At 47.0% G+C, this 19429-nt stretch overlaps 1 protein-coding gene across 1 annotated transcript; it reads left to right on the top strand.

Moving 5' to 3' along the window:
• The first annotated feature begins 204 nt into the window (after positions 1 to 204).
• KDELR2 (KDEL endoplasmic reticulum protein retention receptor 2) lies at positions 205 to 16037 on the top strand. Its single transcript, XM_063314614.1, has 5 exons — positions 205 to 405; positions 8166 to 8266; positions 10484 to 10642; positions 12366 to 12618; positions 14925 to 16037. Exons 1-5 carry the CDS (start codon positions 315 to 317, stop codon positions 14957 to 14959), a joined length of 639 nt encoding a protein of 212 aa, XP_063170684.1. The 5' UTR covers positions 205 to 314; the 3' UTR covers positions 14960 to 16037.
• The last annotated feature ends 3392 nt before the right edge of the window (positions 16038 to 19429 follow it).

Genomic DNA, 19429 nt, shown 5'->3' with positions numbered 1-19429 from the left:
GCAGGCGCAGCCGAGCGGGGGGGGGAGAGAGAGAAAGAGAAGAGCATGGCGGGGGCCTCTCCCTCCGCGCGTGCGCAGAGCAGGGCCGAAGCAGTGGCTCGCGTCAGCCCTCCGCCCGCCGGGCCGGGCGTGGGCGCGGCCTCCTCCTCCTCCTCCCCTTCCCCCCGCCTCAGGGGGCGGTGCGCGCTTTTCCCGGCGTGCCCCGCGCCCGCGCTGGCTGTCTCTGGCCACGTCCCCGGGCCACGTCGCTCGGTGCCCGCTGCGCGCTCGCCATCTTCGGCTCGGTCCCCGGTTCGTCTCCCGCCGCCGCCGCCATGAACGTCTTCCGCCTCACCGGGGACCTCTCCCACCTGGCGGCCATCATCATCCTGCTGCTGAAGATCTGGAAGACCCGCTCGTGCGCCGGTGGGTGGCGGCGGGCGGCTGCGGGGCGGTGGGCGAGGGCCTCGTGGCCCGGCCGGCCTCGGAGGCCTCTCCCCGGGCGAAGAGGGGGTCCCCGTGCGGCTGGGGGGGCGTTGCTGGCCGCCTGCGGGGCTGGGGGGCTCTTGGGAGGTCGACCCCCGCCCCCTCTTGGGGGGTCGTTCAGAGGAGAGGAAGTGGGGTGGCGCCCCCTCCTTGGGATTGGGGATGGGGGGGCTGGCGCCCCCTACCCGCGGTTCGTGCTGCAGGCTGGTGTTGGTGGGGATGGGATTTGAGTGGTGGGGGGGCTGTCGCTTGGGGTTAGGGTCCCTTTCAATCTTAGGGGGCTGTTTTGTTTCCCACCACCCCTTGAATGTGGGGTTGACCCTTTGGGGGCAGGGACGCCTGACCCTTCCTGGGGTTGCAGGGTTAGCATTGAGTTCTGGGGGGGAGAATCCCCCTGCGGTGTCTTCCATGGTGCGGGGGGAGCTCTGCTTTCAGGTGGGGAGGCAGGAGGCCGGCCGATCTCCTCTCCCATCCCTGTAGTGTGGGGTTGGGGGGAAACGACATTTCAGTGGGGTGGAGAGCCTGCCACCATCCCTTGTATGGGTGGGGGTATGCCACCTTTAGAGTTGGGGTCTTTGTTTTCCCTCGGGGTTGGGGCTTATGGGAGAGGTTGTTTTGAGAGTCACCCTCCCCCTGCTTGAATAATTTTTCCTGTTCCTGGTTTGGACTTTGCAATCTAGGAAGGAGCAGTGAAGGACTGTGGATTGGGGTGGGAGGGATGCATCTTTCTTCATCAATGGTGGGTCAGTTGAGTTTGCTTGCAGGGAGGGAGATTGGGAGAAAGCAAGGCAGATCCGTAGATTCGCTTGGCTTCCCTGTTTGTGGCAGGCTGGTGGGGGGGTGTCCTGCGTTCAATAGAGTCATCACTGAGTACAGCACTGGGTGTCCAAGGCACATCTGATATAGCTTATGCTGGTGCAGTTGATGGGGAGTTTTGCATTAGGTGAGGGGGAATTTGGGGATGTTGCAAAAAGTGATATTTTGGGGGTGCTGAGTGATGGGACCCATTGAAGTGGTTTAATATTAGATTAGGAAGAGAGGTTCAGATTCCCAGTCTGCTTTTTTGAACAGCCATTGGTTTTTCTCAGTTTAGTATCTCTCACAGGGTTGATGTGAGAATTGGAGTCAGTGTGAATTGTCAGTTCTAAAGGTTAAGATTAAGACGCAGTGGCTTAACAGAAGATGTGGTGGGTATCCTTACCCCTATACAGTACTATCCCTCTTTATTGAGGTGTTACTTTTAAAACCTATGCAGTATTAGAAAGCAGGGATTTGGTGAGGATTCTGTCCTAAAAACAAAGGCATAAAGAAAAATTACAGGGCAACCTAGAAATACTTTTAAAGATATTTCTGTAGTTTCTGTGTGTCACATTTTTAACAGTAGAGAACTGTCAGCTTGCTACCATTTGCAAACACAAAAGATTTGGAAACCCCACTGAGACCTTTTCCCTTGGTACTGCGAAGGAGAAACTGGTGTATGAAGGTCCCATGGGAAATAACTGGCAAGAGAAATATTACTGCTTTTTTCTTGTATTTCTGTGTATCACAAATACAGAGCTCCTGTACTGCAGTTGAAATTAAGCTGATTGAGTCCAGAGGCTCCGAAAGGGGTCAACATCTAGGCAGGCTATTAAATATATTCTGAAAGATTTGCTTGAAAAGTAATTGGAAATATTAAGGGCAGGGAATAACCTTTGTAGATTAAACATCCAGGGATAGGGTCTAAATGAATGGTACCTTTCTTAGCATAGAAAGGGGAAGTGCTGGGTTCATCTCCAGCAGAATCATTTTCCAGGGTTGCTTTGCTCTTTGACTTTGAAATCAGAGAAATAAAATAAATGTTTTGGGGCTAAGGCTAATCCCATGTGCTTCTTATTCCTTACGGAACTGATGTGCAAAACTAGAATGAATGGACTTAGGGAAAAAAACAAAGCCGAGCTTCCCAGTGAGATTCTGGAGTTGTGTGCGATGTTGGACCCAACCCGTTCTCCTTCTCTTTAGGCAGTGAAATTTTGCTATTCCCAAGAGGAGAACAATCCGGCTTTCATGCTGACTTGGTAAGGCCAAGGCTCATGCTCCTGAATTGCTGGAGTCTCTCCCCGCAGGTGCTTGGCTTTTTTTTTTCCCTCCCCCCTGAAGGGGTTAAGCGGTGATCCAGCTCGAAAGCTTGATGGACACTTTCCCTTGCCTTGCCAACTGCAGCTGAAAATTGGAAGCAAATGAATCCAGGCTTGAGAGAATAGGCTTTCCATTGGAAGGCCTGAGTCAGTCTGACGTGGCAGCGAAGGGAAGGTGTGGTGACAGAAATGTCTGGGAAGAGACATTCTTCTCTTGCCCATTTCCCAGCAGAAGAGCAAAATTCTCATTGATTAGGGAAGAGACAGGTGTTGGTGATGCGCTCCCAAATGAGATTGAACGCTGCCTTGTCTGGGGTTGCCTTATTTTGAGAGTAACTTTGTTGCTGATAATCAGAAGGAGCCTGGTAGCACCCTTTCCAACTAACAGATTTTATTAACACCTCAACCCCCCCACCCTGCATTTTCGTGCTTCAGGCTATTTTTTTTAAACCCATCTACTAACCTCAAGCGCTTTTTGTTTGTTTAACTTGCGTCAGTGACTTGACACTGAACTGGGTTCTGGTGTCTCCAGGCTAGTCCCGTTGCACAAGCGTGCTTTGTACTCTGGCAAGCAAGCCCAGCCGTTTTGGAGCAGTGGGATTAAGGGGAATGAAATGCCACTAGTGGGTGAAATAAATCAGTCTTCCTTGGCAATTTATTGGAAGAGGTTTTAAAGCCAGGACTTGAGTTACTGTTGAGGAGGGAGCAGGGTCTGAAAAAAGCCACGTGTCCCCTTGTAGGAAGAACCATTCGGGATTATGACTCCATAGACTAGTGCAGCCTTTCCCTAGCCGGGCACCCATTAAATGCTTTGGACTATAACTCCTGATTTTGCAGCCAGCGTGGCAGATCATGTCCAGCTGGGAGCAAAAGAGTCCCAGGCCTGTCCATTCGGAGATGCAGATTTATGGAAGGCTAGCCTCTATTTGCAAGCCATAAGCCATTCCCTTTTAACAATAGTAGTATTATTGCCCAGTTGCTGCTAATGTTTCCTATATTGTGCAATTCATATATATCATGTAACTTTTGTGTGCCTTCAAATACTAAACAGTGAGAGCAGATGTAATGTGAATCTTGTTGTCCTCGTGTCTGTGGGCAAATCGCCAGCGCAGAAAATTCCTTCTGCAGAGCTGGCTATCAGAAGCAATAGCCCAGGTGTGTTGGACTTCAAATCCCATGATTCTTAGCTAGTACAATCAGGGGCTGTGCTAAATTGGAATTGTGTTAGTTGAAATCCTGCCTAACCAGAAGAGCCTGGTTGGAGAAAATGATAGGGCCTTATTGCATGATTTATGTAGGCCTAATCCTGTTTCTTTTATAAAAGATGCAAATGTCTTTGGAAATCAATTAGTGGAAGCATTTTGGAACTAGAAAATTATGACTATTGTAGGGCTATTTTTAAGTTCTGTTTGCTGTTCTCAGAATAGCTTGAAATGCAGCATTAGCATTTGGGGCATTGTGGTGAAATGTGAATTAGTTACATTGAAGCTAATTGTATTCCTTTAATATAGCTATTTATAGTTACCTTGAAGCAAGTTGGCAACAATCAACTATACACAGACCTTCAAGACTGATTTTAAAAAACCCCACAAATTGGTATGAAGGCTTTTGGTCTGATTTATGTAGGCTTTTGAATCTAAAATATTAACTTTTCAAGAAACGTAACAATACTGGAAGGATGAGAGAGGATCAATAGATTGCCCACTTGCTGTCACATAGGAAAGTGTTTAAGAAAAAAAAAAAAAGATCATGAACATCACTCCAGTGACATTTTCTTTAATCTACTTTGTTTTTGAATAAAAATGTATAATGAAAGACTTCAAGGAAGCAGATTTTACAGTAAATCAAAATGACCAGAATATACACAGTCGAGGAGCTAGTAAAGTAGAACACAGGGCCCCTGGTATTGAGGAATACTTTTACTTCTCATGCCATATTAAACTACCGTTGTTTAGCCATTGTCAAAACAGCCTAGTTCAAGCAACATCAAATCATTTGATGGCTGCATCCATTCATCAGCCTAAGCCAGTGTTTCTCAACCTCGGCAAGTTTGAGATGCATGGACTTCAACTCCCAGAATTCCCCAGCCATCACGACTGGCTGGGGAATTCTGGGAGTTGAAGTCCACGCATCTCAAACTTGCCGAGGTTGAGAAACACTGCCCAAGCCAAAGACTAGCAAACTCCATTGCGGATTAGCGTCATGCTTGAACTGAGCTGTAAGCTTACAAACTGGGGTCTTCTCTAGTCTTGGCATAATCTTCCCCGGCTACAGAGCCGCGGTGATCAGGCTTCCCCCCGTTGGATCAACCGAGGCCTGTTATCCGTTGGATTGCACTGTTCCCAAACTGTCTCTTGAAAGCTCTTTGGCTTGGTGTTTTACTGAGTGCAAACATTATGCAAGCTTTGATGGTTGTGATGGCATGTTTACCTTCTCTTTCTCTCCCTACCCTTTTCCTTTAGTGTCATGCCTGTTTACGTGCCCCTGGTTTAAGCTGCAAAGCACCTGGAGAGCTTTTGCAAAACGTTGGTGGGAAAATCTGTAGAGTATCTAGCATGCAAATGTACATATAAATAAATGTGGTGCGGAATCACAGAAAAGCTAGGAGAGTTAAACTGAACCTTGAAAAAACTAAGTAAGGTAGATCATGGTTAGTACTTGCAGGGGAGACCACTGGGACATCCCAGGGCTGCAAGCTAAACCGAGAAGTCAGAAAAGCATCCAGGAAGAAGATAGATGGCAAATACCTATTTTGCAAAAAAAAAAAAAAAAAAGTCACAAATATCTCTCTGTAGGTGCTAGGAGTTGAATTTGACCAGAGGGGATGTTTATCTTTACTTGGGATTTGTTTTTAATGTTAGAAAGTAGATAGATACAGATACAGAGTAAATGACTGGGTCTTGTCCTCTCCAGGATATAAGAAGTAGGTTTAACAATACAGAACCTGCATACTCTTGTGGTACAGTGCTGAAATATGCAGCATATTTTGGAAGCTTTGTTCACAGGCAGGTTTTATGCATGGTAGAGCTAATCAGTGGGGCATGTGACCCCACATTATGTTCAGAAAATGGAGCATGTACTGTAATCAAACCTACATTTCTGGCATTGAGGTGTTACCTGTACAAAACTGACCTGTGAACTCTATATAGTGGGAAAGGGGTGTGTGCTTAAACATCTTGCTTGTCAGGCTGTTGATGCTGGAGCCGAGGAGGGATCCCGATTCAAAAGGGAAAAGGTCATTTAGAGCATATGTGAACGTGCACGTCACACACCTGGCAAACACCTCCTTAAATCCCATGTGCCTTGCTCCTTCACAAGCCCAGGGAAAAATGCTGCTGCTTTTAGAAATTGCCAACAGATGCAACATCCGTGCTCTTGTGTATACAAAGGTGCCCTTTCAATCCAGATCATTGCATCTTCCTGGTAAACGATCAATGGGAGTGGGGTGCATTAGCCACTGTGTCCTGCTTGAGGGATTCTGGAAGAAATGACACTTTGGGGATAAATGAACTACTGCATTAAGGCTTGGAGCTGCCCCTGGGGGAGTTTCTTGCAGATTAGGATGGGGATCCCAGTGGGGGGTCAAATAGAAGAAAGAGAACCAACTTCATGGAAACTGCTTCCTTTCTAATCTTTCCGAGACACGCAACCAGCTTAAATGCCCAAAGCTGCTATGGCAGGATAGGGACCACACAGACCTCCAGCTGGGTTTGAACAGCTGTTTCCAGTAATGTGGAAGACACTAGCAGTTGTAGTTTGGCAGTATTGGGAGGCATAGGTTCTTCTACCCTGACGCTCAGATACACACTCCTTCAGTTTCATGGCTGCCCTTTCTCTGCCTAGGCCCTTGACTGACGTGGAAGGTACAAGCTAAAACTGCATTTGTGTCGTTTAAAGGCTGTGGTGAACCCTGGGCTAATTAGGCGGTTGGTGAAACTCCCACAGCAGCTTTTGTTACCTGACACTGAACGGTGCGGTTCATGCAACATGGTGGCCTTGGCTCAGGTGCGGTTGCGTAGTTTGTGGCTTCTGTGTTTGGACGTCCAGCCCTTTCATAGCAGCTTGTGGTAAGCCTGACCAGCATGTTCCGTGCACATTGTTCTGCAAAAAGAGCAGTTGTGGTTTCTGAATCCAGGTTTAGGGGTAGGGGTTTGGGCCAGTGATGCTTGTTCAGTATAACCATGCTTGGAGTAGGAAGATGAGGCAAATATTTTGCGAGGCTGGTGTTTTGGGGGCTCGGTGCATCTTAAGCTTTACGATCAGACTGCAGGAAGAGAACCATCCTCAAGTCTAGCTTGATTGAAAAACACAGGCGTGGTTTGGTCTTAACCATGATCTGTTGACTAGGCACAAACTGCTGGATTCGCCCCTTATACTAAACCACAAACTATACCCAAGTTGGCTTCGTTCACACCACAAGCTACACCAGAATCAATTCATTAAGCATGGCTTCATGAACTGAGTCAGTGTGACCTGCGTTTACCCTCAACAGCTAAATTCTCCTTCATATGTCTGGTTTGTTTCGGGCTGTCCCTGCCCTTGCACACAAACTTTCTAAACGGAAGCATTTGCTTTCCAGCTGTAGCCAAAGGAAAGGGAAGCAGGGATGTTCCATCCGCTCTGCAGAGTCCAACTTGCTTGGAACTGTTTGTATTCAACCGAGGTCAAAGATTTGCCATCCAATAAATGTTAGCACTTGTTGGATTCAAACGGTTCAGCCATCTTTGGCAGCGTTGACACTCCTACTAGCTAACTCTGAGAAGCCCACAAGCAGAATATGAAGATAATGTCTGTCTCGTTTGTGGCTACCATCTGACTGATATTCTTTTGCCCTAGTTCAGGTCTGTATGGACAGGTCTTTGCAGTTTCAGGAATGATTTGCCAGTACTAGAAACTATGCCAAACTGACTCTCAGTACCACTGGGCGAGCTGCTCTTGATTCATTGCTCTGGGCTCTTATTTATGAAGTTTTTTAAATGAAGATTTAGCCCTTTCAGTTCAGTGCCCGATAGATTGCAAGTTTGGAGTGGAATGGAAATGAAATTGAAGACTAAAACAACCAAGCAGAAGCCAGTCACTGCTAGTGATACATACGGAGGTGCCCCTATTGAGACTTCCACAGATTTGGATGGATGGACACTTTCCATAAGGTTTGGTTGGGGGATATTAAGTGGCCCTGCCTAATGCAAGTGTTTAGGACAGCCTTTCTCCACCTTTTGACCCCAGGGGAACCTTGAAATATCTTTCAGGCCTCGGGGAAGGAACCCCTGCCCATTCAGGCTCAAAGATAGGCCAGAAGTTGCAAAATGATTATATTCGTTTCATGGGTAGGCCTGTATAGAAGCACTAACAGTGTTCTTAAACCGAAAATAAAGAATAAATCTTCCCTCTTTCATGTGAAGTTGCCTGAATTTGAAATAATTTTTTAAATAAATCGTGATCTCCCAGGGAACCCCCGGTGACCTCTCGTGGAACCCAAGGGTGCCACGGAACCCTGGTGGAGAAACCCTGGTTTAGGACAGAGGTAATCGGCATACTTTTGGTTGTTAAAGGCTTTCCTCTTTTATTCTTAATTTGCTCTAGGTATATCTGGGAAAAGCCAGCTCCTCTTTGCACTGGTGTTCACCACTCGATACCTGGATCTCTTCACTTCATTCATTTCATTTTATAACACTTCTATGAAGGTACAGTATACTGAATAAGTGCGAGGGCTCTAGAAGCCATTAATTACATCTGGGCCATGTAGCCTGATGCATTTCATGACTAGAAGGGATTTTCCCAGTTTGAACAAGAACAAAAAGCTGGTCAGGAAAGGTAGAAGTTACTGAAAGATGCTTAGTTCTGCTCTGAGCCCTGCAGCTCAGCTTGGAATCAAGTTCCACACTTCGATGCGGTGAGTTGCGTTATCGCCGTGAATATTGGCAGAAATATTTCATATTCCAATCCAAAGCATGAATCTACTCTGCCAAAGCAGACTATCAAAACTGTATTTGGCACTCCTTAAGCACATTTTATTTTTGGGGGACTGTCAGGCCTGCATTAGCTTAAAGCAGCATTTCTCAACCTTGGCGACTCTCAGATGTGTGGACTTCAACTCCCAGAATTCTCCAGCCAGCCATCCTGGCTAGGGAATTCTGGGAGTTGGAGTCCACGCATCTTAAAGCCGCCAAGGTTGAGAAACCCTGGATTAGAGACTCCGTATGTCCACATCTCCATCAGGTGGTGGTGGTATAAATTTCCACTTCTTGGTTCTTTGTTGGCCTTTGCAAGTCTTGTCTTCATTCAAAACTTGTCTGGAACTAAGCAACAAAGAAGACACTGAAGGAAAAAGAGTACAGGATCCAAGGAAGGGAACTGAACCTTTCTTCTTTTGGATGACTTCCATAGATTGCTAACTTCTGATTGGAGATAGGAACATTCTGACCTTGAAATGGTTTACCCAGCTCTGGATCTGAACAGTATAGGACCACTAGTCAGAATGCTTTAAAAGACTGGTTCGGGGAATAACATGAGTGTGCCTAAAGCTGCAGAGGTGCTGTAATTAAAGAGATATATCGATCTCATCTATCCCTTGGTCAGAAGCCTACATAAAGCCCTGAGACCCTTGGATCAAACTGGTGCATTTGACTGTGGGAATGGGTGCTCATCTGTAACTGTTGATTCATTTCTCTCGCAACAGTTTAAGTTCCCTGTCTAGTTGGGGAACTAATGGTCATAGTTCAGAGAAGATTAGAGCTGCAAAAACAGTTGAAGTTTATTTGTTCAGCCCTCTGAATAATGGTTCTCTTCCATTTTCTTTTAGCCTTCTAAAATCCAGCCATGTAATCATGGGGTTTAGTTTTTGGAAAACATTTCAAACAAACTGCAGAGCCTGCTACCGTAGATGCGTTACTTGGAAATTTAGTTTTCAGGAAGGCATTTGTGTAGCTGTGCTTAGTCACAGAGGCTGCCCTGGACGTTGATATCCAGTAGATCTGGGGACTGTCAGGTTGAGGAGGGTCTCAAAACCCTGTTGCCCACAGAACTGTTGCTGGTACGCACGTGGAGGGCGCCAGGTTGGAAAAAGCGACTGTCCTAAATTCTGGCTCCAACCTTGCTGACCTGACCTTGAAAAGGCCATTGGCATTTTCTTGTCTTTCCCCGCTTACTAATCAAGTCAGCGTCTAATGTTTTCAATATGGGTGTAACGAAACCCAGTCTCATTAGAAGTGCCTATTGCTTGGGCTGCGATGCGTAATTCAGTGAAAATCTTATCACTGGAAAAGCATCTTGGTTGATCAGAAAGCAAATTTAGGATGTTAAATATGTACAAAAGCTGCCGAGAACAGGTTCTCTTCCGAAGGGGCATCTTCTGAGATGGCCTGCCCAGCGTCCAGAAGGGACAGTCTTGCTTCCAGAATACTGCTGTTCAGTTATGAGAAAATGCTCAGCAGACAAGTTCTGGCCTGTAACGTTTATTACAGTGGCTTCTGAAAAGTTTTCGCTTCTTTGTTAATTAAGATACGACGTGGCTGGCATCGTGGAAGGTTGCAGAGAAAGGCTCGGTATTGGGAGTCTGCAGCATCAGAGATGGGCTTGGTTTCAAGCCAACTGGATTTTGAGCCCAGCTGGTTTCAGTCTGTGTCAGTCAATGAGTTACTACGGGGAAAAAAGGTGTTGGGGGGGGGGCTTACCTCTTTATATTCTCGATCACTTTCAGCATAATATAGAGAGTTTGTCTGAAGACAAACATGTAACCTTGTGGGGTAGACAGTGTGGCCAACTGATGACTGTTACTGAACAAATGAGGGGAGAGAACCTCAAACAGCCCACGAAGGTTCCTCTTTGCATACGTAAAATGCTTTTCCTTGATAAGCTGAGGAGCAAAAGCTTGATAACACGTCCGGATCCCTTCCTTTCAGCTAATCTACGTTGCTTGCTCATACGCTACAGTCTATCTGATCTACATGAAATTTAAGGCTACCTACGATGGGAATCACGATACATTCAGAGTCGAGTTTCTTGTGGTTCCAGTCGGCGGACTCTCTTTTCTGGTCAATCATGACTTCTCTCCTCTAGAGGTAAGTCCAAAAGATTGCATTTTGAAGCCGTGCAGCTATCACCAACACAACAGTACACTGGTTAATCTTTAATAGACAGCAGCAACAAAGCAAGTAGAAGACGAGGGAGACTTTTGTGAGTCCTTCTCTCCTTCCTGGAGGGCATGGCGAGGTAGAAATATATTTCATTTTCAGTGAAGAGCAAAGCAGATGACTTACGCCACGCGGATGGGCAGATGACCCCATTGGAAGGAAAAGTCGAATGGTTTTCACACCTTATCATTGATACAGTGAAGAGCATTGTACTGGCAGCTTTAGAGCCAACCCCCAAACACAAGAGCTATCTACAAGTGACAGAGAAATTTAAACATGTTTTCTATACATAAAAGCATTAAAAAAAAAAAAAGAAATTGTGCAGACAATATAGGGTTTTCCGTCTGCAAGGTTGTAATTTGGAAAAACCAAAAGGGGAAAAGGGATGGGGAAAGAACAATAGAAGAAAAGCAAAGTCACCCCCCCCCAACTCTCAGTTGGTAAATTGAGTTCAGGGAGAGGAGGAGTCCCAACCAAGGTGGTGGGAACAATGGAACAGCCCTGCTTCCTCCCTTCATTGGTGATGGCCTTGGCAAATAAATTGTAAGGTCAGAGATTAAGGATAGCCCAGTGTAATCCAGAGCAACGGAGAAAAGCCCAAAGTGCCTGGTCACTGTGTTTAAATTCTGGCCAGGTTCCTGCAGCTTGTGAAAGGTGAAAGGTCCCCTGTGCAAGCACCGAGTCATGACTGACCCTTTGGGGGGACACCGCTTTTGCGATGTTTTCTTGGCAGACTGTAGTGGGGTGATTTGCCATTGCCTTAAATGTGTGGTATGAACACTGTGTGTGTTGCTAAATCATGGTTTATGCATTAGCATGATGTGTGAACCCAGCTGTTTGTAATCTAGTTAGCAGACCACGGTCAGAACGTGCTATGGTTTGGCCCAGTGTACGAACCCAAGTTTTTGCCCCACATGGCAGAGGCTCTCAAGACAAGCCTGTCGTCCTCCTGAATTAATCCTGGGAACTGTGAGAAGTAGCAGTTTTGCATCACGGCCTGAAGGGAGGATTGGATGTTGTCATGGATCCCAGTTCATTTTCTTCATTTTCTCTCAAGTTCTTTAGCTGGCATTTGAAAGTGCCTGGTGCCACCTGGAGGACTGAGCAAGATCTACAACTTTAAAAATGATCTTACCTTTAAAGGGGGGGCATGACTTAGATGCATCTTATATTCTAACCGATCTGCAACATGCATTAGATCTGTCCTCTAGAGCAGTGCTTCTTAACCTCAGCAACTTTAAGGTGGATGGACTTCGGCTCCCAGAATTCCCCAGCTGGCATGCTGTGTGCTGCAGCATGAGCACGTATGATCGTGCAATATGGGTGTAAAGCTTTCTGAGGATATGCTTCATTGCAGACCCGGGCAGTGTTGCTGACCTGGGTGCCATCCTATGGACTTGGTTCCACCACTCATAGAAACAGTTGGGCTGCTGGGAGATTCCGGGACTTGGTTGACGTATCTGATGGGTACCCGGATTGGGGAAGAAGACATTGCACAGCTCCTTCTCTCCTCTCGTTCTTATCTGGATATTTTTCGCTGCATTTTGATGGGTACTGGGTTTTTCCAGTGCTGACTGAAATACTGTTTTCAGGAGGTAGACGGGATTCTTGAGGAGGGTGTGACTTGACCATCTCTGTCTTTTTCTTCCAGATCTTGTGGACTTTCTCCATCTACTTGGAGTCCGTTGCGATTCTTCCCCAACTTTTTATGATCAGTAAAACTGGGGAAGCGGAGACCATCACTACTCACTATCTTTTCTTTCTGGGCTTGTACCGTGCCTTGTACCTTATCAACTGGATTTGGCGTTACTATTTTGAGGGGTTCTTCGACCTCATAGCTGTGGTGGCTGGGGTGGTCCAGACTATTCTGTACTGTGACTTCTTCTATTTGTACGTTACAAAAGGTAAGAGACACACGGTAACACACATTGCGGCTTGTAATCCAGCATCTTTCCTCAACTTGATGGCTTGTGGTTGTGTTGGACTCCAGCTCCCATCATTCCTCATGGCTGCAGATGCTGGGAGTTATAGTCCTGCTCAGCTACAGGGCACCAGGATGGAAAAGGGGAATCTAGATTCCTACAGTATGTTTCCATGGTATCTTCTATAGGTAGTCCTCGCTTAACAACCACAATGGGACCAGAATTTCAGTTGCTAAGTGAAGTGGTCATTAAGTGAATCCAACCCAATTTTACACCTTTTTTGCTGCAGTTCTTAAGCAAACCACTGGGTCCCCCATTGATTTCGCTTGCGAGAAGCCAGCCGGGAAGGTCGAAAATGGTGACCACGTGACACCGCAACCATCGTAAATGCAAACTGGTTGCCAAGTGCCCAGATCGTGATCATGTGATGGGGAAACGCTGTGAGGGTCGTAAGCGTGAAGACTGGTCATAAGTTGGCTTTTTGCAGCACCGTTGTAAGTCCAAACCATCACTAAACAAATGGTTGTTAAGTGAGGACTACCTGTATAGCTTGCACTAAAGCTTCACCAAAGCAAGAGGGAGTATGGACCTTTCTAGATGTCATTTTCAGGAAATGAAATAAGCTACAGGGTTCCCCCTTCCTCCCAACTTCTCCTCTTGTATCTCTCTGCAGCTTTATAGAATATGGTCTTAAACATTGTTTCTGAGGACTGCATTTAAAACAAAGCCCATATTAATCACAAATAAATAAGTCAGTGCCATTGATCAGGGCCATAAAATAGTTGGGGAAAATGTGGTGGGAAGGGATTTTGAATGGCAAATTTCCTTCCTTGCTTGGGTCATTTCTCCAGATGCTACCTGTGCAAGTGCCTCTAGATTTTTAATGTAGTACATTTTTATGTATGCTCAGCTTGGATTAAAGAAGCTTGGAAATGGAGTAGGCTGAGAGAGACCTTTGCTGGCACTTCCCTTGGTGACCTTGGGCTGGTCGCTCTCTCTCAACCTTGCTACCCTGCAGGTCTGTTGGGATGATAGACTGGGACAGTGTTTCTCAACCTCAGCAACTTTAAGATGGGTGGACTCCAACTCCCAGAATTCCCCAGCCAGCTTGCTGGGAGAATCATGTCTCCATAAGTTTAGTATCCTAGGTAATTTGAGTAGTTTTCCTGGTTCCCTGTGATGGACTTCAGTAATGCTGCTGGTTCCCAGGAAGGAGGGAGCGCATTCCAAGGAGGGGAGTGAGATAAGAGGAAATGCAGCCCTGAGCTGGAACATGGGAAGACTAAGAGGTTCAGGATAGCCCTGCCCTGGAGCCTCCCAGGTTATTTCCGCTTAGATTAGGAAGAGTACCTTGAGTCTGGCAAGATTCTGTCCATACGGTGTGAGCAAATAAAGAATTGAGTTAACTGGATTGATTCTCTGTCGTTCTTGGGCTGGGCCAGTTTTGGAGAGCTGAAGAAATCCAAACTAATAAGAGCAGATTTGATTTTTGGTGGCTGCCTCTCCCGTCCAGCAGGTGGGGATACCTGTGCTCACCTCTGATCATATCAACATAGCTGACCTGCGTCACAAGGCTTTGAGGTAGTTTGAACTCCCATGGCTGAGTTGGAATTTCTCCTTCTGCCTAAGCAGGAACCACTATGTTTCTAATCTAATGCTTGGTGACCTATGAATCTTGTAAATCTGGGCTTTTGAAAAAGAGAAGGAGCTCTAATATGTGTATTCCAGGTAAAACTTGAACAAGAACACCATGGGCTTTTTTTTTAATGGGATGTGTTGGCTGGTAACGGGATGCTTATCTGTTGTTCACCTTCTCAGGGCTCCAACCTAGTGTCCAATATCTCTTTCAGAATTTCTGTTATTTACAGGTAGTCCTTGTTTAGTGCCTCATTTAGTGACCGTTTGCAGTTATGACAGTAATGAAAAAGGAACTTTTGACCACTCCTTGCATTTACGACCTTTGCAGGTCTGTCAAGCAAAGGAAAGCTGAAGTAAAATCATAAGCACAGTCTTAGTTTCACTTAGTGACTGCTTCACTTAGCTACCAAGTTGCTGGTCCCAATTGTGGTCGCTGAACAAGGACGACCTGTAGTTTTTATTGAATTCTCCACCACATACCCCTTCCATTTCCTTCTGGCCCCTCCGTGTGCCTTACACTGGAGAGCTTCCTTTCTTTGCTATGACAATGTAAGAGAAGCTCCCTGTCGTTGTCCAATGTGAACAGCAACAGTGCTTTGGATGTGGATGTTTGGATGCCCGTGTGAATTGATCTTGTTTCCCTCTTTCAGTACTCAAAGGGAAGAAGCTCAGTTTACCAGCATAAGCGCCAAGGGAGGTCACCCCCATCTGTCATCCTGGATGCGCAGACAGAACAGTCCTGACCTTCAAGAGGCTGAAGATGCTTGAGCAGACGGCCTCCCCCTCTTCTTGCAGAGAGTCATCCGTGGGCTCTGTAGGACCAGAGAACCAGCTGACTTCTGTTTGACGCATCTTGCCTTTTCTCTTTTTTTATTACTATGTATAAAGATTTTTTACATGAGAGAAACTTAATACTGTGTGGATTTAATTCAGTGTGTAGTTTCAATTGGAACAGTTCCAAAAACAGTGAGGTTATTTTTGGGGGGGGGGGTTCTTGGTGATCAGGAATGAGCGCAAAGGCTTATTTTCAAAAGATTCTCTTTAAATGGTTGACTTATTTTGGTGCGCACAGGCCTGTGCTGACTGAGGGATGGTAACTGTTCTTTCCTGTTTGATTTCAAATTTCATTCCACTGTATTTATTTTCCTCCTTTCCCCCACAAGCGTTGAGTGTTTCGTGCCAGCTGAAATCAAACTACAAGTGTCGGAAAATTCTCATGGAAAAGATGTCACCGTTTCACAAATTCTTCGAATTGCCCATTTTCTTTCTCTTTCCACAAATAGTGTCTGCTAATGAATACTTTCCTCTACCTCTGTTCACCTCCTGAAGACATTACAGTAGCTTAAGACTGTTTGGTGCCAATGCAGTTTTTTTCCCCCCAATGTAGTGGTTTAGCATTTTCCATGTGCCTCTTTCAGACTAAAATTATTCCTCATTTTTTGGAGGGGGGGTTTCATAAGCGGTTTTCTATTCACAGCAGCATTAACCCTACCCCTGCAATCGTCCAGTTGAAGTAATCTCTATGTGGCAATTTTTAACAAGGTCTCCAACTTTTTTAATACAGAATCCTTTTACAAGCACTGTCTTTGTTTAGCTTTCCGGCAATTTTAGATGTGCCAGTTTTGAACAATTAATTGTCACTTTTATAGACTTGTTCCTGAATCGGCAGCACCAAGTTCTGTTCTCTAGCTTCCCTTTTTTACTGAGCTGTTGCATGATTTATCCTGTGTTACCATCCTAAATAAACGTTTTATGAAGTGGTTCTCCATTGTGGTTTTCTAAAACGATGCCCCTGCCGCAGATGATCTCCGTGAATTGCTGTAACTTGGTTCAAATCAGCGCTCCGTTGCATCCTGGTTATGCAACAAAGGCACCTTCCTGCCTCATCTGCAAAATAGGTGTAGCTTTCAAATTGTAAAGTGTTGGCAGTCTTGTTTCCCCCCCCCCCAAGTTTCTTCCTGCAAAGAAAAAGTTAGAATGTGCTGAAGTGATATTAAGAGAGTTGGCCGTAGGATGGTTGGAGCTCAAGAGTCCTACAAAATGCAGAATCTGTGTGGTGGTCTACCTCGCAAGTAGACAAAAGAAGAGCCAATCACTGTTCTGCAATTAATTGAAGCCTTTGGATAATTTGCACAAGTTCCCCCCATTTGTTTCGAAGGACATGCTTCCTGATGCTGCCACCACCACCTCCCACCACCTAACCCTGCCATAAATTGAAGGAAGCATTTATTGATGGGTTGAAGTGACGAAAGAACCGGGCAAAAGAACAGGAGCCTCATAGGAAAAATATCTGTATTTGAAATTGCAAAAGGGTCAATTATCGATGGACTCTGGAGAAAAGCAGCACCTCAGATCAAGCCTCGCTTTTATTTTGTGTATGTGTAATTTTCTCTTCCAAATATATATATTTTCTCACTCTGTTGCAGTGTCTTATTCATGAAATGCATGCTTTGGCAGGGAGGTTCCCAGCAAGGACTGTACCTTATTTTGTAAGGAAGAGAAGCGATGGGTCGAGAAACGGACGTTCTTTGATCATAGCCAAGTTTCTTGTGGCTTTTAATTGTGCTTCTATGGTTCTTCGTGAGTGGCAGTGCCACAGTCTGTGCCTTTCCAGAAGCCTGTTTTGCCTTCATGGATGATGGTAAACAAATTATTTCCACAACACTGACCAGATAGAGTTGAGTTGGCTTGGTTCAGTGTGTGTATAAACCCAGCTCTTAAGATTTGAAGGCTGGTTTATGTCTTGGTATGTTACGGACACCCAACTGGTAATTTAGCTCATCAGCTCCACGTAAGCAAATCATAACTTGATTTTGTAACCCGCAGAGAGTCCGAGTGGGCGGCCGTAATAATAAAGAGTGGGAATTGGGTTTGCTCTGGAGTTGATAGAACTTGGTTTTGTGATTGTATTATGTGCTCGACGGTCAGTTCCTGGAAGTTGGACTGGGACATTTTAAAGCTACGTGGGTGAAAGATGCTCTGTACCACAGGCTTCAAAGGCTTTCAAAGTATGAAAGCTGCTAAGCCCCATCCCTGATTTCCCCCCACCTCTAAACTAGCCACCTACCCATCTGAAGAGCTATATTCGAAGCATCCTTGTATTCAAGCCACATTTTTCAGAGAACTAAGGAAAACTGAGTTCTCCCTTCCCTTGGATAAACCGCAGAAATAAAAATATTTATTTGGCCAAATCACAGCAATGCTGCACTTGGTGGGAGTTTTGTCCATGAAAATGTGATGCCCTAAATCTGTCTTTTACAAACTTGGCAACTTTTAAGACGTGTGGACTTCAGCTCCCAGAATTCTTAAAAGTTGCCAAGTTTGAAAAACACTGCCCTAAACACATTTGCCAATCTTTAGGCACCTCATTCTTCTGTACCATTGTGGGCAATCTATTAAAACTTTTGAGTGTTTAAAAAAAAAAAAAGCGTGCATAGGTTTGGGATGTGGGTTAAAGAGGATCATCTTGTTCTCCAAGCGGATGAAACAAAGCGCTACTCCCGCTGTAGGGTTCTCAAAGCAATTCCCCGGGAAGCGATTCCGCCTCGCACCTTATCAGACGAGCTACTCAGCTCGATACCGGCCCTTTCCCCGGTGCGATGAGGACAGCAGTCCACCCCCTTAGCAAGGAGGCTGCCCAGCCTACTCCTACTCGTGTCATTTCTAACGTGGAGCTGGAACCGCGAGCGATGTGGCCGGCCGCCCTTTCAAGGCATCCGAACGAAACCGAAACTTGCGTGCCTGAAAACCTCTTGAGTAATCCTTATCTCTTTGACCCGAAAGACTGCTTCCCCCGCCTCTTCCTCCGGTCTGCGCATGCTCCTTGCTCTCAACCTCGCTCCGCCTGGCCGCCGATAGGGCAGAGGAGGGCTTGACGCATGCGCCCCTCCCAAGAGGTCACCTAGCAGCCCGCACCGTCGGGCCCTGGATTCTGGGGTGACGTCACGGCGTTCTGACGCCGAGCGGCGCGAGCCGAGCTGTTGTTGCGGGGAAGGCGTTGCGCGTGGAGGGTGCAAACCAGGTAAGGTGGGTTGCAAATGCGGGACGGGGGGGTGGAAATAGGTGGGGGCGGTCACTGAGTAGGGAGGGGGGTCCTCGGTCACTTGCAAGGAGGGCCTGAGCTGGGAAGAGGACTTCCCTGGGGGGGGGCAAAGCTCTGGGCTGCCGGGGGGAGAGATTTGCAAGAGGTAGAGGCGGGGGGGGGGCATGGAAGAGTGGAAGGAGATGTGGGCACGGGTGTTTTGGGTGCTGAAGGGGAAAGCTTGCAAGGGTGGGGAAAAAAACTTGGGGGGGGGCCTGGAGGGGAAAGTGGCAAGGGTGGGGGAAAAGCCGGGGGGGGGCTGGAGGAGAAAGCTTGCAAAGGTGGGGAAAAAGCTGGGGGGGGGGCTGGAAGGGAAAGCTTGCAAGGGTGGGGAGAAAGCCGGGTGGGCTGGAAGGAAAGCTTGCAAAGGTGGGGAGAAAGCTGGGGGGGGGCTGGAAGGGAAAGCTTGCAAGGGTGGGGAGAAAGCCGGGTGGGCTGGAAGGGAAAGCTTGCAAGGGTGGGGAGAAAGCCGGGTGGGCTGGAAGGGAAAGCTTGCAAAGGTGGGGAAAAAGCTGGGGGGGGGGGCTGGAAGGGAAAGCTTGCAAAGGTGGGGAAAAAGCTGGGGGGGGGGCTGGAAGGGAAAGCTTGCAAAGGTGGGGAGAAAGCCGGGAGGGGCTGGAAGGGAAAGCTTGCAAAGGTGAGGAGAAAGCTGGGGGGGCTGGAAGGGAAAACTTGGGGGTGTTCTTGGGGATCCCCACGTTAAAGAAGGGGACCGGCTTGCACTTCCAGGCGCAGATTGCAAGTGGGGGAAAGTTCGTGCGGGGGAAGGCAGAGCGAAGCCTGTCGGACGAGGTTGGTTGGAAGCGCCCTTCAACCCAGTGCCCTGATGCGCGCTTGGCCGCCTCCCTCCCTGCCTTCCTCCCCGAAACCCGGACGGGAGGCTTTGCTGGCGTCGGGCTGACGACCCCGCAGCCTCCGGAGACAGCTGGCCGGTCAGAAGAGAGAAAGGAGGTTTGCAGCCTCCGAAGCGGGGCCTGTTTATTGCGGGGGAACCTTTCCGGGACGTGCAAATGCAGCTGGGGCTGCAGTAGATAGATTTGGAGCGCAAGGGGCCAGACGGTTGTGTCACTTATT

This window comes from Candoia aspera, chromosome 14 (genome assembly GCF_035149785.1).
Source record: "Candoia aspera isolate rCanAsp1 chromosome 14, rCanAsp1.hap2, whole genome shotgun sequence".
In the NCBI taxonomy this organism is placed as follows: Eukaryota; Metazoa; Chordata; class Lepidosauria; order Squamata; family Boidae; genus Candoia; species Candoia aspera.
Note: the sequence above shows the minus strand (reverse complement) of the source record. Positions and strands in the feature narration are given on the sequence as shown.